The following is a 26,146-nucleotide window of genomic DNA, read 5'->3' on the forward strand; positions in this document are numbered from 1 at the left end:
CTGTTCAGTTACCAACTGCTCAGCTTTAGAGATTCAGTTTTTACTCTGCTGCGTTTCTGGCATTTCAGACATCCCACCAAGAGAAATTTGTTTCCCAGAGGAGGACACCTTTCCATTCACCCTGCAGTCAGGGGTATGGGCAGCAAAGCCAGATCCTGCACAGTGTTATGAGTATGCAAGACAAGATATTTCTTCAAGCCTTCTCCCTCAGCTTGACCATCATCTGAGGTATTTCTAAGTGCAGGGAGATAAATTTAACATTGAGGCAACGTTTGCTGGCCCTAAGCTTTCTTTCCTGACAAGGTGAAATCTGGCAAGTCTATTGGATGCTTCTTTATGGCTTGGATAGATCAGAGCCAGGTGCATCAGCTGAGACTCCATGTAATAACCAACATATTGATCCAAAAATCACAAAATGGTTTGGGTTAGAAGGAACCTTAAAGATAATTTCATTCCACCCCCTGCTATGGGCAGGGACACCTTCCAATACCCCAGGTTGTTCCAAGCCCCATACAACCTGGCATTGAACACTGCCAGCGACTCTTGAGAGCTCTGCCTGATGTGAAGAAAGCAGAGTGAAGAAGCAGTCCTCCTCTGGTGTTTGCTGTGCTCACACTGCAGACATTTGAACTGTTTGTTTTCCAACCACTTTCCAGCTCAGGATTTCTGTCTGATTTTAGTTTTCCTGAAAATATCAGCTTGTAAACTGTAGGACCTGGGGAAGTAGTTTAAGAACACGGGGGATTTTGGAAGGCAGGGGTAGTAAACTAAAATTTGACTCTGAAGGAATCCATCTTGGCTTGTCAGTCGCGATCCCTTCTATTCCTGGGAAACCGTCTTAATTCTTCTTTTAGTTAAAATTCAGCCCATGGTGGTGACTCAAGATCAGGGTCAAAGATCTGGTTATTTCCTAAAAGACTCATGCATGAAAAAAAAATCACTGCTACTAAGGATTCATAATAAAAGACAGATTTGAATAATGAGCTTGGTATCTCAAAAAAGATACACACATTTACTGAAAACAGCTGAAAATTCTTAGTTCTTGGCAATTAAAATAAAGTGAACTGGTCTGGGGCCCAAGATTAAACCTGTAAAATGTTTGATATGGTTATAATTTTGAATTAGCCTCCCTTTGGCCAACAATAAACATGGACTCTTGATATAAACATTTGGTGTCCCATTTGAAGTTCAATACTAAATTGTTTCCTGTTTTTGAAGAGGGATAATCATAATGGATTATTACACAAACAGAAAGCATTTAGAGCTAAACAGAGTGCTTGCCTTCATACACACAGATATGGACCCTTAGGATAAATAAGTTAATGGTAAACATAAACAGGAGAGTTAATATTTGTTCTACTCCATGTTGCTGATTGGCTTAACAAATCCTTTGTGGCCCATATCTGTCGAGCAGTTCTGCACAATGCATTTGAGCTAAATTATATAACAGTTTACACAGTCACAATTGGTGAATTGTGGCTCAGACTGTAAAGCCCTATCCTGTAATCCTGCCATATTTCTAAGGCAAATTGCTCCTTAATTGAAACCTGCTTCGATATAAAAAATACAGCCTTCACAATGAGTCATCCTTTTTTCCCCCCTTACAGTTTGCAAAGGCTTCCAGCAGTTTAAAGGGAGGGTTAATTTTGCATTAAGACCATTGCCTCCTAGTTTCTTTCGAATAAAGCCAGGAGAAGTTCAGGGGAAGGCTCTCCTCTGATAATGAAGCTCTTCACGTTAATGATGCATGCAGGCTCCCTCGGATCCTCTGAATTAGAAATACTCGTGTGTGCCAGGGCTCTTCTACTTCATTAGCATTAAAGAGAGGTAGATTGGTGGCTATTTAGGGCACAGTGAAATCACTGGCTATTTAGGGCAAATGGAAATGGTGCTAATTGTGGCTAGTAATTCCATTAGTAGGGTACTTCCATTTTGGTGCCTTTTTGGCATGGAGGTGAAAAAACAACACTGACATGCTTTCAAGGGGGTGTATCTCAGGCTTATTGTGTCCTTGCACCAGTTAACTTGTACACTGAGCTGAGAAGCTTTCTAGGTTCCCCAAATTTTTGGTTTGGTTGTGGGTAACCTGTCAGGAGTCGGAAATGAATATATGGGTGGCAACACCTCAAGCAACTCATGTAAAAGGCACAACATTCCAGGTCAAGAGAACCCTAGAGATTCCAGGCCATAAGGTATCTCCTCCTCCTTTTCCCTCCTGGGTCATGAACAGGCTTTCAGCTGGACATGAGCAAGGTGTGTCCAGGTGGGCAAGAGGCCAAAGGCACCTGGGCTGTGCCAGCTCTGGGGTGACAGCAGGACCAGGGCAGTGCCTGTCCCCTGTGCTGGCACTGCTGGGACACCTCCAGTGCTGGGGACAGCTCTGGGACCCTCCTGACAAGAGAGACCTGGAGGGGCTCGAGAGTGTCCAGAGAAGGGAGCAGAGCTGGGGAAGGGGCTGGAGCACCAGGAGGGGCTGAGGGAGCTGGGAAAGGGGCTGAGTCTGGAGAAAAGGAGGCTCAGGGGGGACCTTGTGGCTCTGCACAACTCCCTGACAGGAGGGGACAGCCAGGGGGTGGGGGGTGTGGGGCTGTGGTCAGGCTTTGCTTCTAGGGAACAGGCACAGGAAAAGAGTAGATGGCCCTAAGATACACCAGGAGAGGTCTATTAAAAAGAATTTCCTCATGGAAAAGGAGGTCAGGCATTGAAATGGGCTTTGTGGGGCAGTGGTGCTCATAACTCTCTAAAAATATAGTTAAATCTCCAAGCCTGGAGGGATTTAAAACACATGTAAATGTGGCATTTTGGGACATGGTTTAGAGGTGGCCTTGGCAGTGTTGGGTTAATGGTTGGACTCAATGATCTCAGAGGTCGTTTCAAACCTCACCAATTCTATGATTCTATAACTTGTCTGTTATAAGTGGACACCCAGGAAAATATGCATTTCACTTCTGTAATCTGTAATCATCTGGAAGTTTACTATGCAGTTTAAGATATTTATTTGGGGTCTTCTAAATATTGGTCTCCAACAGAAATGGATTCACAGTTAATTCACTAGTTAGTGAATTCACATTTCCTTTCAGTAGCTGTTGGATCTACAAGGCTGGTGTGGCATTTCCACTAACCTCCAAACAGGTCAGACTTGTATCCCACCAGGATTGTCCCTTCCAAGCTTTCTACTTTGTCTTTACTTCTCCTGGAAGTACTGGGGAGAGTCCCCCAGTAAAAGTGATTCAAGCTGTTCTCTTCAGAACTCTCCAGTGACGAAAATTAAAGTAAGAGTAAAACCATGTGAATTTATGCTGCAGAGAGGGTGGGTCTGAGTCTCTGTCACTTGCTGTGACATTGGGCATCTTTGCATCTCCATAAGGCTCCTTCTGGTGTGCAAGAGAGTTTTGCATTATGTGTGGTGTTCTTCTGCTGCTAGAATACCTGTGCAGGTGCTGATAGCTGCGGCAATAATGTGCTTGTTGTCATTTACTTGCTTAATTAGCAGCCTAATATCCTGGTCCAGTTAATGCCCATAACAGGAGGTTTATTAGTGGTGCAAAAGCTGTTTAAACCTTATAAACTCCTTCCAGTTTCATTGGTCTGCCAATATCTTCTGGTTGAGTGATTCTTTGCTGATTCACACTTTGCTTTGCCACTGCTGTTTCTCAGCTGAATGTTTCTGGGTAACCAGAAAGTGATTTGACAAAGTGACAGACACTAGAATAACAACAACAAAAAAAGGGAAATAAAAAATCACTGAACTGAGTTTAAAAGAAAAAAGAAAAATACATCTGGGATGACTGCTCTGGTGATTTTGTATCATCTCCAAAGCACTCGTGGAAGAAAAAAAAACAACAAACCAACCAAAAATTGCAAATACAAGCAAATTGCAGGATGACATGAGTTTTAGCTCTGTCTTGGGTTAGTAAGCCATATCCAGTCTGAGAGGCTTGATAATATGCTGAGATGTGTAGCTGTAAGGTAATGCTTCAAATATTGAGAAAAAATTATTCAAGGGATGCTTAAAAGAGGGGATTTTTTTAAGCTTATTGTCAGCTCAAATGCCAAAACTGAGAGGAGTCTACTGCAACTTTAAATCTAAAGGGTTTATGACCCCTCATGATATCAGTGCTAATGTTGATCTGTTCAGTAAGGGTTTTTCTCCTGACGAGATGGGTCAGAAATTAGGAGTGCCAAGTTCTAGTGAAAAAGGGGGTTTGGATGCTCAGAGAAACTGCTGTACTAAAAGATCACCCATTTTGTGAAGGATTTAATCAGTCCTCAGCAGCCCCAGCTTTGACTGTGGGCAGAGAACAGCTCTTTGAACTACACAGGACTTTTTAAAAAACTTTTGATCCCTCAAATGGGAGTGAATAATCACAGGATCACAGACTGGTTTGGGTTGGAAGGGACCCTAAATATCACCTCATTCCAACCCCCTGCCATGGGCAGGGACACCTTCTACCAGGTTACTCCAAACCCCACACAGCCTGGGCTGAGGCTAATAAGAAGACTGCACCAAATTTCATGAAGAGCCTAAAAGTGGAACCTGAGGCCCATGAGTCTGGTAGAGGGAAAATACTCTGGCAATGTAGAAGTTGGTGCCCTGGCTGTTACATCTGCTCTGTTGTCTTCCTTTACTCCTACATGCTGTGTCTCTCTTTTTCTCTTTCTCTTTTTACAGCACTTGGGGTAAAATATTATTTCTTTTGGCATTTATAAAGAATTACAAAAATGGAGACATAGTCTAAGGGAGATCCAGCACAGCTGCTGTAATTCAAATAAAAATAGAAATGTACAGGTTGCAAAATAAGAGTGTTCAATGTAAAAATGTAATTTTTTTTTTCTTTTCCTGCAGGAAACAGGCTCCTGACAGTCCCTATAATTTAACTGTGACTGACAGTAGGAATAAGTCAAACACAGTCAATTATGTCCCTGATACTTTATCAAACCTGTATGGCTGGATGGTTCTTCTCTTGGATAAAGAGACTTACACGTTGGCATTTGACAACCCTTTGGTCAGCAAACAGCTCCAGGTAACATGGGAAGTTTTTATAATTTCAAAATTATATCTGGTAGAGATAATCATGCTTTCATCTCTTTGGAAGAACAGAGAGAAATAAAATAGAGTTAAATGCACTGAGAAAGTCTCTCTATTTATTGGCTTAGATAAGATGACTGATAAGCTCTCTCTTATCTCTTAGATAAGCTCTCAGTAGTCAGCTGGAGCAAGAAGGTCATGGAATCATGGAATGGTTTGGGTTGGAAAGGACCTTAAAGCTCATCCAGTTCCAACCCCTGCCACAGGCAGGGACACCTTCCACTAGATGAGGTTGCTCCAAGCCCCATCCCACCTGGCCATGGGCACTTGATGATTTTGGATATCTTAGGTGAAATTTCAGCATGGTGCTTAGGAACCTAAAGGATTTTTACTTCCTTAAGATGTGTTGAAGCACAGTTTTCAGAAGACATTGATTCTCCTCACCTTTCAAAGGTGATGAGGGGACTTGATTTTTTTTCTGCATTTACCATCACCTCCTGCTTAGTTTTACATCTCTTTTCCTGTTTTTAACACATGCTGCCTGTGAGGAGCACCATCCTCCTTACCCCTTTATGCTGCACTCCATGGAGCTCTAATCACAGACTCAGACATGTTTCTTTTGGTTCCCTCTTCTCCAGTATTCAGTGACATTTAGCAACTTCAAGGCTGGGAATTACCTGCTGGTGGAACACAAGGATCTTCCTGCCCATCTTGAGGCTGTGGTGTCCTGTGGGACAAGGAGGGGACAGCCACTCCAGCTGGTACCTTCCTACGGCCAGCACAGGAGCTGTGATTGGCATCTTGACAGCAGGCTGGGGAAGTTCACCTATCTGGGTAAGTGCAGTGGGGGGGCTGCAGTCTACATTTGTGATCAGGAATGGTGACAGAGATGATGTCTTATTAATTTAAACCCCAAATCTACTCAAGGCCAGATTTCAATGGCCTTTCAATTAGTGAGAGGTCCTTTAAAATGCTGATCAAATAGGTAAGTGCACATCAAGTCCATCCCTAACTGATCAATCTGATGCCTGACCTAGCAACAAAAGGAAGGTGCCATGAATAGAGGGTGATGTGACATCAGTTGTATTTGAGTTGGCTTTCTTTTGAGTGGTAAAGGCATTAAATTCCACTAATGACCTCTGCTGTCAGCTGGTCCTATATTACAGGTATCATTAATTAAACATGCTCATCTTGCTAGGCTGAGCCCACTGAAGGCAGTAAGATTACTGGAAGAGAATTTTTTCTAGGGCTGGAGACTTCCAGAGACATCTTAAACCTTTGCCTACGTGACTTTGTACATGAGATCATGGAGTGTGGTGGAATTTTCTTTTTTGAAGAAATGGACATTTTCAATAATTTCCATTCTCAAGTAAATAATTTTATAAATATCTAAGCTCTACATGTCAAAGTCAAGGTAATGATTGTTGCCTTTATTAATAGCAGCAGAGCTAGAAATCACAAATATATTTTGGTGTCTTTGAGAAGATTATCTTCTCCATGATTCATACCAGGAAAGTAAAGATGATTTTCATTTTAACAGATTATTTTTTTCTTCTGTTCCATTAATTGTAATGAATTTCCTTTGATTTTGCACTACTGAGAGCCTAAGCATGCAAATGGCTTTCTCATGTAGGATACCTTTAGAACAATCATTGTGACAGTGGAGAGGAAAACAAGCCTGGAATGAGGGCAGGCAATCCTCTGAGCTTGGTCTGGCAACAGTGAAAATCAACCAGTGTGGGAAATCACATTTGTGGAGAACTGGGGAAGCCCAAACCTTAACCTCAGTCTAAGGATCATACCTTCTGAGTTCAACTCTGGTCCTTCAGCAACTGCCACACCATAGAGTGTGTTTAAAATTTTAGCTCTAAAAATGGGCTGGATGTACCCAGGCTTCAAATTATAAAAGATCCCTGTTCTTGCTAAATCCCAAACTGTACTGGTGCACTGGTCACCATCTGGGAGTCTGCCTGCTCTAGGCCAAAGCTGTGCCAGGAGTTTGGCCAGCACCATAACCATGTAGATTATTGGGGTCCTGGTCTGTGTCCTGGCCATATTTAGATACAGTTCAAGTGTAAATTGGCCACTGTAAATTTAGCTGTTCTGTCTAAGCCTTACCAGAGATCACGTCAGGTATTTACTGAAAGAAGAAAAATGTTTTATTAATTCTGTTTACTAACAGCGTAAATTTGTTCCTTCAAATGTGAAAGGTGACTGCCTTTCAGTGTGCATATCCTGATTTGCACTGTCAGAGCAGCATGGGAAAGCTCAGAGGATGGCATCTGTAGCTTGGCCTCTGCTGTTAAAAATAGAGGAGATGAGTCTTGGGAAGGTTGGGACAGAAGCAGTCTGGCTGGCATATGTCACTCTTGCATTACAGACACTTTCTTGTCCTTCTCTTGCATCACTTCCATCTTGATTTTTATTACACAAAGAGCTTGTTATGGTTCCTCATTTTAATAGATAGAGAAACAATAATCCAAAATACATGAGGGAAAGTTTATGAAAACACCTAACATGTATAATTCATGCTGTGAACATTATCTGTGAGGACTTTTATAGGAGGGAGATCAATAATTCAGTGTCAGGTACCTAATATCTATGCTGTGGGTGTAGGGTGAAAGTTTGAAACAAAGCAGAATCCCTGGCCCTGGTGTGGGATTTCTCTCCTTCTCTCCACTGTGCAGGCTGAGAGGGTGAGGATAATTAGCCAGCAGAGCGGATTCATGGCATGTGGTGGACTTTCCATCACTCAGGGTCCTTAGAAAACGCTTGGCTGTCTTTTCAGGGAAATATGCTCCAGCTCTGTGAGAAGCTATTAGAAACCTCATGAGGCGAGATTCATGCTCCATAGGAGGTCAGAGAAAGCTGCCACAATGGTCCCTTCTGGCCTTAAAACCCCACCAGTCCACCCACCCACCCAGAGAGGACAAGGCTAGAAGGTCTGGCCTTCCTGCCATCTTCCTGCCTAAATCTGCAAGTTGTCTCTTTTAGAATTTTTTTAAAAAAATATTTTATTTACATTTAACTATATGAAATAATTAGCCAACTAATTAATCCCGTTTACAAGCTTTGTCGGATTCTTCAGCTGTCAGTCATGCCCGAGCCCGGGGCCGGCGTTGAGCCTCAGCTCCCTCCTTCATCAGACTTGGTCTCCATGGCTACAGGCTGCATCTGCTGACACCCCACTCTCTATTTACTGCTTAATTAAGAATTTCACGCTCAGCCCTTATCTGCTGCTAAGAACAAGAACACACTGTTAAGAAACTCCAAATTTAGGCTGCTGCACAAGGAAAGCCTTTCTTGTTGTCCTGACTGCGTGGAGCCTCTTTAACTACCCTCTTGGCAACTGCGCTGCCACCCTTCAATCAAAAATCATTAAATGGGGCAGAGATAATGAGCATGTAGCATATCAAAAGGAGGATGTTTGCTCGGGCTAAGGAGGAAAAGCTGTAAGGGCCTATAAGCAGCCGCCACTTCAAAGGGAGAAGGGGCTGATAAAGAGTCATTTGTTCCTGTTTGACTTATGTAAAAGGTCTGGTATGTCGCAGCCCCGTCTAGCAGACGCGGGTCCCCCCTCTGCAGGCTCGTGTGTCAGCGCTCGGGCAGCTGGGCGCAAACAGCATCAGCCCGAGCATAAAATCACTTGACTCCACGGCCACAATGGGCACTTGTAGGGGGTGGCAGAGGGACAATGGCAGGACAATTATTGCAGCTGCTCGGGAGGGCCATAATTCTTCCTGCCCAAAGTCGGCGGCTCTGGCGGGGCGGAGGGGAGAGCTCCGGCGTATTAGTCATCCTCCAACTTTTGGAAGAGCTTCGGTGGGGTTTCGACAGCTGCTGGTGTACCACCTCTTTGCAATAATTGTACATTCTGGCCGGGGTCAACTCACTTTTGACCCTCTGCTTTTGTGCCCCTCAGAAAGCCTTTTAGGGCAAACTGTGGGGAAGTGGCAGGGGTGCATTACATCCAAAAATTAACGCCGGTAAATACGGATCAGATGCCAGCTCATTAATGAGCAGCCTCCTGGATTCACACAGCCTTTTACTCGGGCCTGCATGGGGGAGAAAATGGGGAGAAGGGGAAGGAAAACGCCGTGACTGAGAGGATATTGTTATTCAAACGAAGCAGGCAGCCGAATGAAGCCACCTTGGCCAGAAGTCTGCGCTGGGCTCAGGCTTTCCCCATGCCCTCCTTCATCCAGAACTGCCTGGCGTCATGCAAGTGTTTGTTTATCTTTGGGAGGAGAAAAAAAAAAAAAAGTCTGTCTAACACAAAAGGCAAGAAAATAGACCGTATGGAGGGGATTAAAGGAGTTAAGTTGCACTGATGGTTGGAGTCTTGTAAATTAGCTTTGGAGGAGAATGCAGGGGGTGCTGAATGGGGAGAAATAATTGTAATGGAGAATGTTTCTGTGGTATGGGCAATGATCCTATTAACAAAGATGGTCACTACTACCTACACGCATGAAACTCTGTTAACCAGCCTCCAAGCCACTTTAAAAATCACCTTTTCACACCATTTTAAAGGAATCTGCATCAAAGGACAGGTAAACCCATGTCCCTTCTGGGTTCTGGGTGAAAGGGAGGCTTAGGGAGCTTGAAGCAACCTGTGCCAGTCATTTCTACATCACCAGCTTTGCTTTGACATGGTTCATAGCACCACTCTGATTTTCTCTGGGGCACCCTATGTGCTAAGAGAAGTGATCCTCAAAGGTCACTATGGGCCTGCAATCGTGGTGTGACTCTGAAACACTCATGGGCTGTAGCTCAACCTCATTTCAGGGGAGTGAAACATGATATGACCATGCTGAAGAAAAAAAAAAAACAACCCAACACTTATTATAACAAGGGTGGTGGAAAGAAACATTCCACTGGGACATCTGGGATATTTTTTAGGAGAAATATCCTTTGTAAATTGCAATAATTACATTATGAGCTTTTTAAGTCTGTTACAAATTTCAGCATGTGGTGCCACAGCGTGGTACTGCTCCTTGGTTAAGGTCTCTGGGCAATACTGGAACTGGCTAAAAAACAGAGAGATGTTGTTTCCTTTCAGTTCACTTTTGAAATGTTTAAACCATTTTTCTTTTGGAATGAAACAAAATGTTGGCTTTCTTTGCCTCCAGATTTCTCTTGGCTTTTTTTTTTCCCTAAAATTTGAAGTGCTAGACAGAAACGTTATTGAAAGCATCACTGAAAGTATTATCAAACTTTATATTTATCCCAAATACATTTTTCAGTAGACACAACTTTTATGCAGATGGGTCATCCTGCTGACTTTGCTCAGGCTGCTCATGTGTGAGTTGTTAAGAGGGCCTAAGGCTGAACCTCACATTACTGCTGTGTCAGAAGCAGGTTTACAATTTCCATAGTTCTAAAAAAATAATTTGATTATACTTATTGTCTTTTCTGGATTCCTAAAGAATGACCTCACTTCCATTAGGCTCTGTGGGTTTCTGTAATTGCTTTGTATAGGGCAAAAAACGCTCTAAAGAATGTTTGTTTTTAATATGAAAATACAGAAAATAAATAAACACAGATATTTTCTGCAGCCCTATTGCTTGGGGGTAAAGGAGAATCCTAGGTGAAAGACATGAAGAATGGAGTTAATTCTTTACAGAGGACTGATTGTACAGGGATGAAGCTTTTCTTCCAGCCAGATAAAACTCACCCATATCAGCTTTTTCAGAGGGCCAATTGGCCAGATGTGGGCTGCTCAGTCGCTTCAATGAAATAAAAGTCAGTTCTTTGCAAAGAGGTGCCCATTGTAATCTTACAATCATAAAATGATTTGTGTTGGAAAAGACCTTCAAGGCCACCAGGTCCAGCCTGTGATCCATCCCCACCTTGTCCCCCAGACCAGAGCACTGAGTGCCAGATCCAGGAATTTTTTTAACAGTTCCAGGCGTCGTGACTCTACAAACTTCCCGGGCAGTCTGTAGCAATGCTTAACCACCCTTCCAAAAAAGAAATTCTTCCTGATGCCCAACCTGAACCTCTCCTAGTGCAGTTTGAGGCCATTTCCTCTTGTCCTCTTGCTCATTACCTAGGAGAAGAGACCAACACCCGCCTGGCTATGACCTCACTCCAGGGAGTTGCAGAGAGCAATGGCATCCTCCCTGGGACTCTTTTTTCTCCAGGCTGAGACCCCACCGCCCCATTCCCTCAGTTGCTTGATTTTTGTAATAGACAAAAAGAGAAGAAGCAACCTTCTCTGTATGGGTGAGCTCCTGTCCTTCTGGCATGGAAGCAGAGAAGTGCAGCAGTTACAGAAATAAGACAACGAAATGCCCTTATAATCCTGTCAGGGTTGATTTTTTGATTATGTGATGTCTGCAGGACGAATTTTACACCAATGCCAATCTGCTGTAAGCAAGAATCTGTGTCCATCTACCCAAAGACATATATACATACACATGTGTGTGTGTATATGTATATATATATGTGTGTGTGTGTGTATATATATATATATATATATATAAAAATAAAAATAAAATTGTATCTATCTATCTATTTATATGCACATAAAACAGGTTTTGACACCTCTTTTCCCTAATACATTGTCCTCATTGTATCACACTTCTGGGTATCTCCTACAGAAGATCCTCATGGGGGATGACAAAACACCCCCTCCTAAGTTCTCCAGTTTCTAGAGGTGTGTCTCACTGTGTTGTTGATTGTGCTGTCTAAAAAGTTTTGATTTCCCGGTGATGGATGTTAGCCCAATTGATGTTAAATAGCATGGAGCTGCTTGTTATTTGTAAGTCAGGCTATTGGAGCCATTTATCCTAGTTTCAGCCCTTCCTAATATCCACAGGCAAAATTCCGAGTCACTGCAAAGCTGATAAAAGACTGAGTTGCTCCTCCTTCATGTTCACTCAAGGAGCCCTGAACCAGGAAAAGTTACCAGCAGTATCATCCAGAAGGCCTATATTTATGATCCACAGCCCAAACATCCAGGAGGAGCTGTAATAAGGCAGAAAATTGATGAGCCTTATAAAGGTTTTATACAACTAAACCCTGGAGCCTTATAACTACATTTTGCCAAGAGTCACCTTAATTCAATGTTTACTAATGATGTCCTTCATCTGTAGCGCCTGTATCTCTTCCTGTCCTGCAAAACCCAGTGATAACCTACTCAGCAGCAAAACAAAACCACCAGAAGGACTGTGTCACTGTAGCCTTGATTAATCCCAAGGCCTTTACCTTTCTTGATCAGTTTTTAGGAGTATTTGTGGGGAAAGGCAACGAAACACTGCTGATTCACAACTGGTGCACTTTACACCCCATGGATGTGAATAATTGTACAAGTTACAAGGATGTAAATAACTGTACAAGCTGCAAGGATGTGGAGAGTTCTGGGGAGAATTCTGTCCCTGACTCTTATGCTCATGTCAAGAATATAAATGACTTATAATGGTTTGAATTGTCATGCTCTCTGGTGGGATGACACTTCAAATATGAGAGACTTTTATTATTGCCCTGACTCTGAACAGGGCAATGATAAAACTCTGTACTGAATTAAGGCATAATTGTTCCTTTCTTCACCATATAAGGGGACTGAACCCCATTACAAGGTCTATGCACCATATTGATCAAGTTTTATGTCCCCTCAGGATTTAATTAGAACAGCTTTTCTCTGAAAAATACAAACATCCTTAATTAGATGATTTCACTCTAGTGCCTGCAAAAGTAAGCCAAAAAAAAAAACCAAAACCAAACCCAACAAACCTCTCAAAATATATTGAGGTGAAAAAGGATATTGTCAAGCCTTGGTTGTCTTGTTTTTCCTAAGCCTGTTTCATCAGCTTTGGCAACTGTTTTGTCCTGTGTGAGAAGGAAAAATACCATAACCATAAAAGTTCACACAGATGTATTGTCTGAAAGCCACAAGAGCTGTGTCAGAGGCTTTAAATTAGCAGTTTCATGTCATGTTTTTCCCCTCTAATGTTCACCTTGTGGCCACTCAAGGCATGCTGCTGTTCAGTGTGAGCTCTGTGTGATGGTTTGGGGCAGATTGATTTGACTGATACGTGGATCAGATCCCAGCTACCTTTGGGAGAGAAGGTGTCACTGAAGAACAGGGCTGAGGCACCTGATTACTAATTAATCAGACAGGAGAAAAACCTCATGGAATCAGTTTCTATTTAATTATGGAAGCCTCATTTGGCATAGGAGCATATGCTGCTAACTCAATCGAGTGCTTTCAACTGACATCAAATAGTAATTATCAGAAAGAATCAAGTTTTTTGATTATTCATACTAATTTATTGAACACTTAAAATTAATGAACCTCAGTTATTTTAAATTTGCTCAGTTGCACTGGGAGAAAAGGAGGGAGGTAGGGAAGGATGGGTTTCACAATTTAAAAGTACAGAGACTTGTTTAAAGATAAAATAAGTAAATTACAATATGGCATGAAATCCCATCGGTGGGCTGATGCACACAGAGGAAAGTTCCAGGCGTGTTCTGGAACTGAGGAAACTTCTGACAATGGCTTCATTGATACAATTCTACTACCCCCCAAAAAAATCTTCCAACAACACTTTAGGGTCACCATAAGGGGCTGGGCAGAGGACAGGAGATTTATTTGTTTGTCGGAGTGTTTCTATTTTAACCTACAGTTGTTCCAGTCTGGTGACTGAAAGGAAGTGCCTTTATATGCCACTGGAGATGAAGAGGAGGTGGGATTTTAGCTGGGTCTGAAGCAGCTTTCTCCTGCTCCTCTTTGATTTGCATTATTCTGGCCCTTCTCCTGCTGACAATACACGGGCACAAAGGTTACCACTGTGATAATTGCTGCTGACCCCTTTTCACAGCAGAGAACACAGGGTCCCTGTCTCCAGTCTATAAAGTCTGGCTAATTAAAGCATCTCTTTCAGATGCCAGATTTTGGGGGAAAAAAAAAAATCCAAACCAAACTACAAAACAAAGCTGTATTTCGCTGTTTGAGCCAGTTAATACATTATGCATTCAGTGGTGTGATATCACTTATGTGAGTGGAACTGCTGTGGATTTATAGTGGGATAAATGAGATTCGAGTTCCAGCCTAGAATTTCTGGTTGTTGAATGTTTTCTTTTTAGCTCTTTCTAATGAGTTGTCTTGAGACCTTCTGTATCTGTAAATTAAAATGTGTTTGTTTAATCATTTCTCAATGCATAAAAAAAGGACAAGAATTGCTTAGAAAACATGTATAGTTGCTCTTAAAGGAAATGTTTTTTGTAAGAAATGTACAATGTTGTCAGGAATTCATGTGTGGAAATTGATTTATTATTTTTTTTGTGTTAATTTGAAAGGCCTTGCTGTAACTCCCTAAAATTCTCTGTGTTCAGTCACAGGAGCTGACTTAATTCAGGTCACACTGAAAGAGAAGGAAAGAGAGGCTTTACCTACCCCAGGTATGTGATAGTCTGTGACAGAAAACATTGGTCTGGGAGTCACACCATTTCTTTTTTATGGCTTTTTCAGGAGTAAATTGCTATTTTTCACTTCAATATTTTGTACATCTATCAAGTCAACAGAGGCTCTTGGTTTCATTTAGGTGTTTCATTGAGCACTACCTACCATTCATTTAAGTGTTTCATTGAGCACTACCTACCAAGATAAATGTGTGATTCCATAGTATAAAACACTATAAACTTTCCCTGGGAAATACCACAGCAGATCAGAAAAGTCATGGAGAATGTAAGACTACAGAGTATTTTAGTGGTCCACAGTCTGATATTACTGCTCAGTTTCATGTTGAATCAGACAGAAAAATATACCAGAGACAAGGGACACCTCCAGATTTTGATATTTTTGGGTATTGTTGCTTAGAGAGGCTACCTGGAACAAGGGTTAGACAGTGTTAAAGGAATAAAGTAGGGATTTATTGAAAGGTCTTCAAAGGATACACCTTGGGTAGCACAAGAGCCTGGCCATTGCTCTATCCAAGATGGACCCAAGATGGACCCAAAATGGATGACTGGTCACGAGTTTTCATGCTTTTATAAGTTTTGGTCCATTTACATATTGGGGTTAATTGTCTAGTTTCAGCTCCAGGTTATGAAGTCCCATCCTCCCAGACTGCTCTCCTCAATTCGCTCTTGTTTTACTTTTTGGGCCTTTAGCTGCAATGGTGTCCTTGGCTCTCAGGCTGGAAAAGGATTGTTTTGTCTGACTGAACTGTGAGGAGAACTTGCTAGCACTTTATACAAAGTTCAGAGTCACACACTAAGGCAGAATACAATCTGAAAAATGTGAAAGCTTAAACTTAAGGAACCATATTAGCTGCCTTGCTATTTCATGTATTAACAATAATCACTTATGTGGAAAAAGGGTTTAGAGATATTTTGGCAGGGTTTTTCTCCCAGAACAAACAAGTAATTGGAGAGACAGACCCAAACTTAAGGAACTCGACATGGGTTTGATTTCTCTGTTTCCCTATGCTGACAACAGAGGTTTTTTGTACACCACAATATTACTGAGCTGGGTCTAGCCCCCAAAACTTGGGCATGTGCTTGCTCCCATATTTTCAATCCCCAAAGAAGCTTCCCTCAAGAAAAAAATGCCAGAATTCCCTTTACAAAGGAAGGACAGAAGTAGGTACTTGCAGAGGCCTCCAGAGGGAGGCCCTGCCTGCATTAGTCTAGGATTTACTAAACTTAGTGTGCAGGATTTTCCCTTGAAGGCTTCCCTTCCTCTCTTTAGTGACAATTAATTTATGGAGCTTGGCTAGTTATCTCTCTAAAATACAAGTTCAAGTCAAGAACTTGCATTTTGTGAACTCAGTTTCTTCCAATATTTTCCTAAGGCTCATGATTTTTCTTTTGGATTAACCTGAAAAGGAAAATTTTGGAGAAGGAGCAGGAGTTTCCCTGTGTCGTGGTCAAGCTGCTTTTTCAAGGCAGGTCTTGGTCACCCTTTAGAATTGGAAAATTGCTTTTCTGGGTGTTAGCAAGCTTGTAATATTTGATCACTAATTATTTTAAATTTCTCATACTTTGGGAAAGTATGGAAATTCCTGTGGCCCAGGAATTCAATCAATTTTCTTTAAAGATGGAAAATAACAAAGAACAGTTAGCAGCGACAAAAGGAGGATGTTAATGTCACAGATGCTTGACTATCAAAGAAATGGTAATTCTTCCAGCTTCAGAAAATGATAATTCTGTCTTTATGTGTTCTGTTTTTAGTTCCTTCTTGTGCTGTCTTGAAATGGTCACTCCCAGAGACGTGGAATGGTGTGGGAAAAGGCTGGGGTGGATCCAATGGCAGCATCCCAGGCCCTGGGGAAGATGTCATCATCTTGCCAAGTATGTGAGGAAGGAAAGGTGTTTAAATTCTGTGGAGGTGCTGGGCTCTGCCTATGGTGGGATTAATAATTGTGTTCCAATATGGACTCCTTGGTCCTGGTGGACATTCCAGAGGACCCCATATTTGTTCCTAGTCACACAGACTGCAGTACAAAAATGTGGTTTTTGGAAAAGAATGGTAATTATTTTCCATTTTCCCATACACACCAACACAAGCACTTATACTGACATTCAAGCTGGTGTATGTGCAGGGACCTTAATTCAGAAGACAAATTGTAAGACACGGAACCACAGCTCACAAAGAGCTCATCTCTTGACACATCTCTCTCTGTGTTTTGTGCAAGAATAATATTTTACATTTCTGAAACTGCATCACCTTCCATTTTATTTTTCTGTAGCAATTCCTACTTATCAATAGTAATATCTCAAATCATTTGCCATGGATGCCTCCTAGATACTTTAGGCCTGTATTTCAACTTGAGTTACATTTAAATCCCCACTCACCATACAATATTACTGCATGAAAACTGGATTTCAGTAAATGTGTTAGGGAATTTGCAATAAAATCCGGAGAAAAGCTTATGATAGATAGCCATTTTACATAAGAGCTGACCCTCCTTTGATCATGAAGTTGGACTACATGAGGTCCTGAGGTCGTTTCCAGATATAACTATTGAATGATCCAATTAATATTGTTTGATATGTACCTGAAATATTCACAGAACCTGATGCTGTCTCCTTCTCATTTGTTTGAAACCAGTTAAGTCTCTCTACCTACCACAGCTCCACTTCTGGAAATGTGAAATGTGGATAACACCACTTCATGTCTATTCCTCACCTACCTGGTTTTGGTTTTTGGTTTATGGCTTTTGTAGAAGGAAGTGTTTGTGTTGGTGTTTGGGCATGGAGCTTCAGTCATGGCTAGGGCTTCTCTGGCCTGTGTCATTAAGGATTATGTATATATACCTATGAAGATAAACCCTCACTATGACTGAAATTCCATGCCCAAACACCAACACAAACATTTCCCTCCACATATATATATGTAAAATTGAAGGTTACATTAAGAATTACAATCCACCTTCAATATCTATTTCGTTTAATCTTTAATTTTCTAATAAATATGAAAAAAACCCTAAAGCCTGTGCTTTTAAAAATATTATTTTTCTTCACTTTTGGGGGGAACTTACATTGAGCTGAAGAGGAGATAAAGTTGGAGTTCAGGAAGAATTTCTGCATGGAAAGGGTGGTCAGGAATTGGAAAGGGCTGTCCAGGGAGGTAGTGGAGTCCCCATCCCTGGAGGTGCCCAAGGAATGTCTGGAGGTGGCACTCAGTGCTCTGGGCTGGTGACAAGGTGGGGATTGGTCACAGGTTGGACTTGCTGGTCTAGGAGGTCTTTTCCATCCTTAATGAATCTGTGATTCTGTGATAACCGGTTCACCAATATCAGCCCAGTACTGCTGTAAGACCAGAACATTCCAGTCTTCACCATCAGATGCAGATATGAAGGGGCACAGAGGCAAATCACAATTTGCACAGAAGCAGGGAATAAAAAAATTAATAAATAAATAGGTTTGGCTGAGGGTTTGGAGTTCTGTTGTTTAGATCAGATCAAGAGAGTAGAAGATGAAGGATGAGTTTGTGATGCACGATGAATAAAACTCTTCAGTGTTTCCTGAGGAGCTGGAGCATGTGCAGAGAAGGGCAATGATTCTGGGGAAGGGTCTGGATCATACTCTGAGACACACAGTGGGGTTCCTGGGGCTGTTCTGTGCAGGGCCAGGAGCTGAACTCAGTGATCCTCGTGAGTCCCTTCCAACCCAGGTTATTCCATGATTCCATAAAAAAATCTCTTCGCTCCCATTGCCAGAGTAAACGTGTGTGTTGGTTGATGTACAGAAATTATTCTCCTCTCCAGTACCTTTCTGGAATCCTCTTTTGATTTTATCCTGAGAACACAGACATGAACACAAACACAAGCTGTCTATCACACCACCAATTTTGTTTCATCTCTTCCTTTTCTGGTCACCCTCTCTCTATTTCATTTCTGCTCTCCCTCTTCAGTCCTGCTGGTTTGGAGGTGTTGAGACAATCACTGGCATTGGAGTCAACAGAGTACTAGGTCTTCAATTACAGTCATGGTCCTCACCAGGTGATAAGGGAACTGGATTTGTTGCTCAAGTAAATGCACTAAAAATGAAGTTAGGCAAGATGAATTTTCTGTCCATTTTGCATGCTTTGCTTTGCTGCCACAAGTGTTTGAGTCTCCAGTTCAAAGAAAGCAAGCCCCTTGCTTGGATCCAAAGCAAGCCAGCCCCTTGCTTGGACCCAAAATCTAAAATGAAATCAACAATTTTAAAATGTATGCTCAATTGTAGCATTTTATGGATGTTTCTCTTCCCTTTTCCACTGGCTTGTGCAGACCCTGCTAAACTCAGAATGACTCCAGATGGCTTCAAAAAGGTGAGAGTTTGTTCTCATGAGAACAAATATTCTAGAAACTACCCAAACTTTGTGCTGCTATGCACACCAGAATAAGTTTTTGTGATTCACTCCTGGTGAGATGCAGCTGTGTCTTACTCTTTGCTGTCTTCTGGTTACTTAAAATTATCTTCTGAGAGCCATCTACAATGATTTTCTGGTTGAAAGCCAAGACATGAGGTTGCTTCTGGTATGCTGTGCATGACTGGCTCAATCCTTTTAGCCCCCAAAGAACAGTTTTAGAGTCATAAAAGGAAATAATAGATCAGTTTTCGGGTCATAAAAGCAAATAATAGATGCTTAGTTCTCATTTCTAGTGTGAAGAAGTACAGGGAAAGACTTTGGTCAGACACTGTTGAAATCTTTGACCGAATGTGGATTCCTAGAGTTCACTGGAGAACTGGGGCACTGTCTAAATTTAGCTATTGAAGGCTTCAGTTTGCTTATTTAACAAAATAAGAAGAACTGCAACATTAGGGCTACCTCATGGGCTGGTCTCAGGAAGGTTTGAAAAGGTAGAAAATGCCTCTATTAGCAAAAAATACATATTAGAAACCAGGTTTTTGTGTTCTTGCTTGGTGTCTGCTTGACATCTAGAGATCTGGACAAGCTTGGGAATTTGGGTTGTGTACTAAGGTCTTTCTTTTTTTGCCCTGTTTGACTTCACAGACTTAGTACAAGGATGACTTTCACTTGCAACAAAGGTGGGTTCCTGATGTGAAAGTGGCTTTTAGTATTGCTACAATTCCCATCAGTGTCTGTCTCCCCAGTGGATATGAGTCTCTTCCAGCCTGATCTGGAAATCCTCAGCTCAGGCTGCCACAGCTTGTGCTTTAATCCCTGGAGGTTCATCCTCCAGAGCCACATCCATCCCACAAGGACCTGTCACATGCATCAGGCTTCAGCAGCCACACCACCTTGGAAAGCAAGCCAAAGGAGCTTAGTTATGCCATTTCAGCAGCCAGCAGTGGCATCAGCTTCCCAAAGCCCTGGGATTTTCAGGGCTTGGGTTTGTGGTTTTTAGGGTGGCACACTCCTGATGCAGTGTGCTCTGGGTGGAAGGAGAATGTGTTATAATTCCAAGCAAAGGAATGCTGTTTTGAAGGGTATTGATATGATATCATGTAGCCTCTGGCAATTTCTATCTTCGTTTTTTTTTTTTTTTCCTCTCCAGTGGTGGAATTCACTCTGTTCTTCATTTTCTGATTTTGATATTCTTTGAAGTTTTTCTGTTTGAAGAGATGAATGCTGGAGTACTGTATCCCATATAATAGCTCCTCTGTTGTGCCTGATTTCCATTCAATGGCATGCTATGGTGTTTTATACAGCAATGTGGCTGATCAAAGGCATTTTGTGTCATTGCTGTAGTCATTAATGCCTTCTCAGTATTGTACATATGAACATTAAGACTCTGGCCTACCTGAGCTTTTTGTCTGAAGAAAGTGTATGTACAATGAAATATTGCCCTGTTCTCAAGCTCAAACTATGGTTTGCTGAATGTGATTTCTTGCTGTTATATGAATATTTTCATGGTGGGAATACAGCTCCAGTTTGCCTTTCTCTGAAGGTAAATCCTTTGAGCTCAGTGACCTAAAGTCTATCATTTTAACTGCTAAGTCATATCTCCCTCTACAAGGTAAATGAGTGTATTCTGTAAGGATGTTGCCTTTGAATCTGTTTGCTTTCCTCCCCAAGTGTGAAAAGACTATTTCCCCCTCAAAGGAGTGTTCTGTTGTTTCTGCAGAGCCACATTTCACCCCCTGAAAACTTCACACCCCAAGCATCACACCCCAGACTGTTGTCCTTTTAAAATGAGGAAACTCTAGGTTTGCAAAGATATCTCTGAGTGGGGGAATTTCTCACTCCTCTGTTTCAAGGCTCACACACATGATGCCATAGATACAGAGCAGTCAGCATTTCCTTTATAAAACCTTTTTTAGGAAGATGTGCAACTCAGCAAAAAACCTCTGTTCTAGACTGAAATGTGACATATAAATGGCATGCCTGGGAGCACTGCTTCTCTTCCTTGTAAAAATGTTTCAGCCTGTGTTTGATGAATATACTTATGGCCTTTGTCAACTGCAGCTTTTTGCCACATTCTTGAGCTGTGATTTCACAAACTTGATTCCCCTTCTGTCTGAGAGATACCATTTTAACATCTCCCTCTTTATTCTCCTCTGTTTCATATCCTCATGACCTGAGCCTTCCCTTCACAGCTCTGCAGGACATGGGACTGTACCTGTCCTTTAAAGAGATTATAGACAGGAATCTTTTCATGCCTGTAAAAATATATGAAGTACTAACACCATAAGATTTAGAGGGGAAAAAAATGCACTTGCTCCCTAGAGACTTACTTCATCTGAATGCTGTGAAAATTTTACATGCTTGAAAGATGTTTCAGCCCAAGGATGCAGGGAATTTGTTTTGGGATGAGGGGTTCAGAGTAACCATGGCTTGCTGCTGTACTTGGCATAGCGCTTGAGAACAAACATCCAGGGTTTTCAGGGTGTTCATGGCCAGAGAGAAAGGATGAAAATGCAGAGGGGAAAAAGGAAGAGGTGGGATAATTGACTCACAGGGATAAAGGCAGGAATATGTAGGTAGGAGAGAAACAAGTCTGTAAGCAGAGCCAGAACTCTAAGCCTGAAAACAGAACCTGAAATATAATTTTCCTTTCCCTGGAAGTTGTGAAACTACAGGGTTGCAAAACCAAGGAGTAAAAAACTAGAAAATGCTACTAATATTTTCTTTCAGTCCAATTCTGAGTGTACTTCATGTAGGTTTTCACAGAATCGTATTGATTATGTTTCCTGCAAACAAGGCTTGGAATTTTTTTTTAAATCCATGTGCGAAATAGTTTGAGCCAACTTCTGTTTACATGATTTTTGGCAAGGACTTTCTCTGTGCTACCCATTTTGTGGTCATTTTTGTTCCCATCCACAGCAGTTGCCAATGTCCACAGGCAGAAGTGAAACTGTTAAGTAGCTGAGCCACTTCCCAAGACACTTCATGGTTCTTATATTCCACACAAAACTGGTTTCAAGTGTCCCATTCTCAGCCCTCTGTCAAAATACACCAGAAAAATATGTGTGTTCCTTAATCTCTCATTTTTTTGTATCTGTGCCTTGCAATGAATGCTTATGAAAACAACGAGAGTCACAGAAGATCTCTGTGTAGGGTAGGGCTGTCGTTATGTTGAAGATTTTTTTTTCCTGCAATCTTTTTCAATGAAAGCCATTATTAGATCATATTATTGAGCCCCTTGTTAGGGGACACCTCGCTTTTCCTTCTTCCTTTTTTTACCCACTGACTGTGAGATGCACCATACTGTTACTCTTGTCAATAATGGAAGGGAATGGAAACCACAGTTTCAGGGCCTGAGCTGTTTTCCAGTGCAATCAACTGAGAAGCTCTTAGTGACATCCAAGAGCATTAGATGAGCCCTGGGGGTGGAATTCACCTCTGTGCAGTGGGCTACCTCTTAAATGATCCACCATTTACATCCTTGCTCATGTCCTCTTTGGAACACTTAAGAGACATTTTAAAGGTTTCCAGGCTGCAAACTTGCAGCTTTAGGAAGCATCGGTGATGTTGTCATTGTGCTCAAGCCACAAAAGTTTCCACTCTGTTCTGAAATATAAAACTATCCCCCTTGCTTTCTCTTTATGGATCTGAGGGAATGGTGCTTTGCCCTGGTAATTGTTAACTGATTTTTAGAAGGGAATATGAATGCAGAATGGAACTCATGGTGGACCTGGTGGTGATCTCAGAGCTCTTTTCCAGCCTTAAGGATTCTGTGGTTCCATGAGCTCTGGCTTCCTGCAGGTTGAGTTTGTGTAAGCAAAGCTTTCCTCTGGGATGCTGAGGAAGAGGTGAGTTTTCATACACTGAACCTGGGAGAGCAAAACCGAGACGAAAAGAGGGAAAAGTGGTAACAGAGATCAGTGGAGGTAGTTCATAGTGTGTGGCTGCAGTTTGTCACCCTGATCACTGCTCTTGGCAAGGTGGGGACTTGCAGGCTCTTTGTACCATGATGCAACTAGGTGATACCAATGGATATTTTTCCATTTCCATCAATCCTAGAACCCTAGAAGGGTTAGTGTTTGAAGGAACCTTAAGCATCTTCTTTTTCCAACCTCCTGCTATAGGCAGGGACATCTTCCACTGTCCCAGGTTGCTCCTGGAAGCCCTGTCCAACCTGGCCTTGAATGCCTACAGGGATGAGGCATTTTGTCATTCTTGTTCTCTTCAAAAAAACTCTCTTGTCCTCTTCAGTTCCATGAGGCAAAAGTGGGAAAGATGGGGAGAGACTCTTTACAAGGGCCTGGAGTGACAGGACAAGGGCTAATGGCTTCAAACTGAAAATTAGATATTAAGATGAAATTCTTTCTTGAGGGGGTGGTGAGGCCCTGGCATAGGTTGCCCAGAGAAGCTGGGGATGAAACTGCATCCCTGGAAATGTCCAAGGCCAGGTTGGACAGGGCTTGGAGAAACGTGGGATAGTGGAAGGGGTCCCTGCCCATGGCAGGAGGTTGGAGCAAGAAGAAGTTTAAGGTTCCTTTCAACCCAGGCCATTCCATGATTCTGTGAAAACCAATCTGAATAACAAAACTCAAGCAAAGTTGACATTCTTTTTGGCAAGTGGTGTAAGTGGTGTTGTCAGGCTGCCATTGACTAAGCAACCTTCTGCTTTGTTTCCCAGACAGGACCGTCCTGGTGGATGTGGCTCTTCCCCCTCTGAGAGGGCTCTACATCCTGGGGACTCTCGAGTTCCCCAGCAACTCCAGCAACACCCTGAGTGCAGCCTGTGTCGTGGTGCTGGGGGGTGTGCTGAGAGTGGGTGAGTGAACAGCTGATCTTTGGGATGCCCAGGGTTTATTTCTGCTCTTGATAGGAAAAAAGCTGTGGAGAATGACTTAAAGTGTCACCATAAACATGCTGTCCAGCCTAACACCCCGTGGCTGTCTGGTATCTGCAATGGGACACCCAGAATCCATGGGGAGCAGGATGATTACCCACTGGAGCTAATTACCTATTCCTTTAATGGCAGTGTGCTACAAATACTGCACCTCACTCCTGGTTTTACTGGGGCAGAGATTTTATCTGATATGTGTAAAAGCCCTCCCTACTCCCTTTGGGGCTGCTTTATGAGACAGTAATTCCTCAGGCCCGGATCTGCCCCAGTGTTCAGGCCATGCCTGGTGCCTATGGGCATTAGCAGGACACTTTTTGTGACACAGAAATATTTAAAACCAACATAAACAGAGTCATGAAGAATTTCCTGAATGCCTGGAAATCCTGCTGTGGTGTGAAACAGCTGGATTCAGCACACTTGTTCCTCTCATCCCTCTGTACAGATGAGCACCAGGACCACAGGAAGGTACTACCTTGCCCCTACTTCCAGCTGTTTCACAATCCCCAAAGTCACTGGGGCTGTTCCACATTATTTACCACAGTCAGGATTGGTGTTTTTCCACTCTGAAGTAATTACTCACATAATTCCCTTTAAATATCAAGGTTTCTAAAGCCAGGCATTGTATTTACTTACAGGAATCCTTAGGACTCTGGGATCACATTGTTGATCATTGCTTGACCTTTCTCAAGATTGGTTTCATGAACTTTAAAAAGAGAATTTGTTTGTGTAATCACCTCCTGAGGAAGTCTGCTTCAATATTTGTTTGTTGTTAATCTCAAGGGACTGTTTAGTTAATATAGTACTGGCCAAAAAAGTTATTTTGCTGTCTTGTGTTTTTCTTTGGGAAAAGAGGTTGGAAAGCTTAATCTGGGAGGTTAAAAAATATATATACTTAAAAGATTGTCAGTCATTTCTTACTTAGACTCCTTTGCACTTTAAATATGGTTTCATATTGGTTTTAAGGAAAAGCATGTGTTCATTGCTAAAAACACTTATTAAAAAAACATTGAGGCACTTTTCTGCACAAACTCCCCTCCAGCACATCTGTGAGCAGTAATCATATTAAAAGCCAAACAGGTATTTGCAGCTGTTGAGTCACAGTCCAGCATCTCCTGGAGAGCTGTCCTTGTTTCAGCTGTGAGATGATGGATGGGTGGAGACCCTGCCAGTTTCCCACATCTCATACTGGCTCCTCTGCCTGCATGTAGAGCTGGGAGTGGAGGTTTATTCCTCCCTTCCCCTTTCCCTTCCCATGTGTTCGAGGCCTTACGGTAACGTCTTGGAGCCCATCTGTCCAATCCTGCCTGTTCCACGCCTGAAGGAAGGGTTTTGAAGCCCATCTGTCCAACTCCACCACACCCTAAAGAAATCCTGACACAAAATAGATAATGAGACAGTTTAGTAAACAGATTTAATAGATGTGGACATCAGCGTTCAGCATTGCCTGAGCAGGATCCCAGGCTGGCGTCACGTGAGCCAAATCCCCAGGTCCTGCCTGTTGTGCCTCCATGCCCTGTTTTCAGTGCAGAAATCTTAGTCACATGCTGTTCCTTCTAATTCTGTGGCCTGAAACAAAGACTTTCTGGTAAAGCTAGAGTATTTTGTTCTCTTTAACTCCCAGAAAACAATGACCAGTTCAGAAATTCATCTTATCTCGGTTTGGTGTCCTCCAGAGCACTAGACTTCTCCTCTGCAGAGAGAAAACAAAGCCAGAAGGTTAAGTCATGACCATAAGTGGATAGCAACTAAATGATGATGGAAAATATGTAAGAAAGGAAAAAAAAATCAGTGTAAAATGGAGTTTATCAACCATAACAAGAACCTAATTAATTTTATTGAAACAATAATTTACAGGCAAACTGGGATGAGAGAGTAGTGATGATTGGGAAATCAGAATTTTTGGAACACCACTGACCAGGCAGGGTCAATCATCACTTTTCTCTTTAATGTATGATCACAATCCATGTGAATTATGATCCCTGGAAGATGTGAGATGATTTAAGATCCACAAAGAACTCTGTCAGAACTCTCAGAAAACCCAATGGAAAATGTGTGGATCTACTCCCACAGGAATTTCTCTGGCTGCTCCTAGACCTTCAGTGTGGTTGGATCCAGGGAAATTTTTTGATTATTTCTACTTTCATAGTCCTGCCTCTAAGATAAGGAGTTTCTCTCTTTCACTTTATCCTTCAAAGTCTTTTATGGTGATGTTTGCAGTAGAATTTTAGTAACACCATTTATTTCTATTTCTCTGCACCATGATACTGTAAAAGTTGGCAATTTTTCCAGCTTATGAAAGGAAGTTTGAGGTTCAGAGAGAAAGCAAAATGCTAAATATCATTAGCACATCTGTGTCAAAACAAGGTAAAAAATGGTGAGTTCAACATCTCACAGTTGTTTTTCCATTCTCAGCTAGGATGATTCT

The 26,146-nt window shown here is 42.1% G+C and overlaps 1 protein-coding gene across 1 annotated transcript in view; it reads left to right on the forward strand.

The window, feature by feature from the left end:
- The window catches only part of PKHD1 (PKHD1 ciliary IPT domain containing fibrocystin/polyductin), a gene marked incomplete at both ends in the record, with an annotated part of 235,736 nt that overhangs the window by 127,162 nt on the left and 82,428 nt on the right, over window positions 1-26,146 (forward strand). Inside the window, 5 exons of the mRNA XM_084201664.1 lie at window positions 4,847-5,024; window positions 5,668-5,863; window positions 14,366-14,431; window positions 16,205-16,324; window positions 23,509-23,646. Coding sequence (XP_084057790.1) covers window positions 4,847-5,024; window positions 5,668-5,863; window positions 14,366-14,431; window positions 16,205-16,324; window positions 23,509-23,646 — 698 coding nt within the window. The remainder of the gene's footprint in view (window positions 1-4,846; window positions 5,025-5,667; window positions 5,864-14,365; window positions 14,432-16,204; window positions 16,325-23,508; window positions 23,647-26,146) is intronic.

Source organism: Fringilla coelebs, assembly GCF_963513975.1.
Source record: "Fringilla coelebs genome assembly, chromosome: 3".
Lineage (NCBI taxonomy): Eukaryota > Metazoa > Chordata > Aves > Passeriformes > Fringillidae > Fringilla > Fringilla coelebs.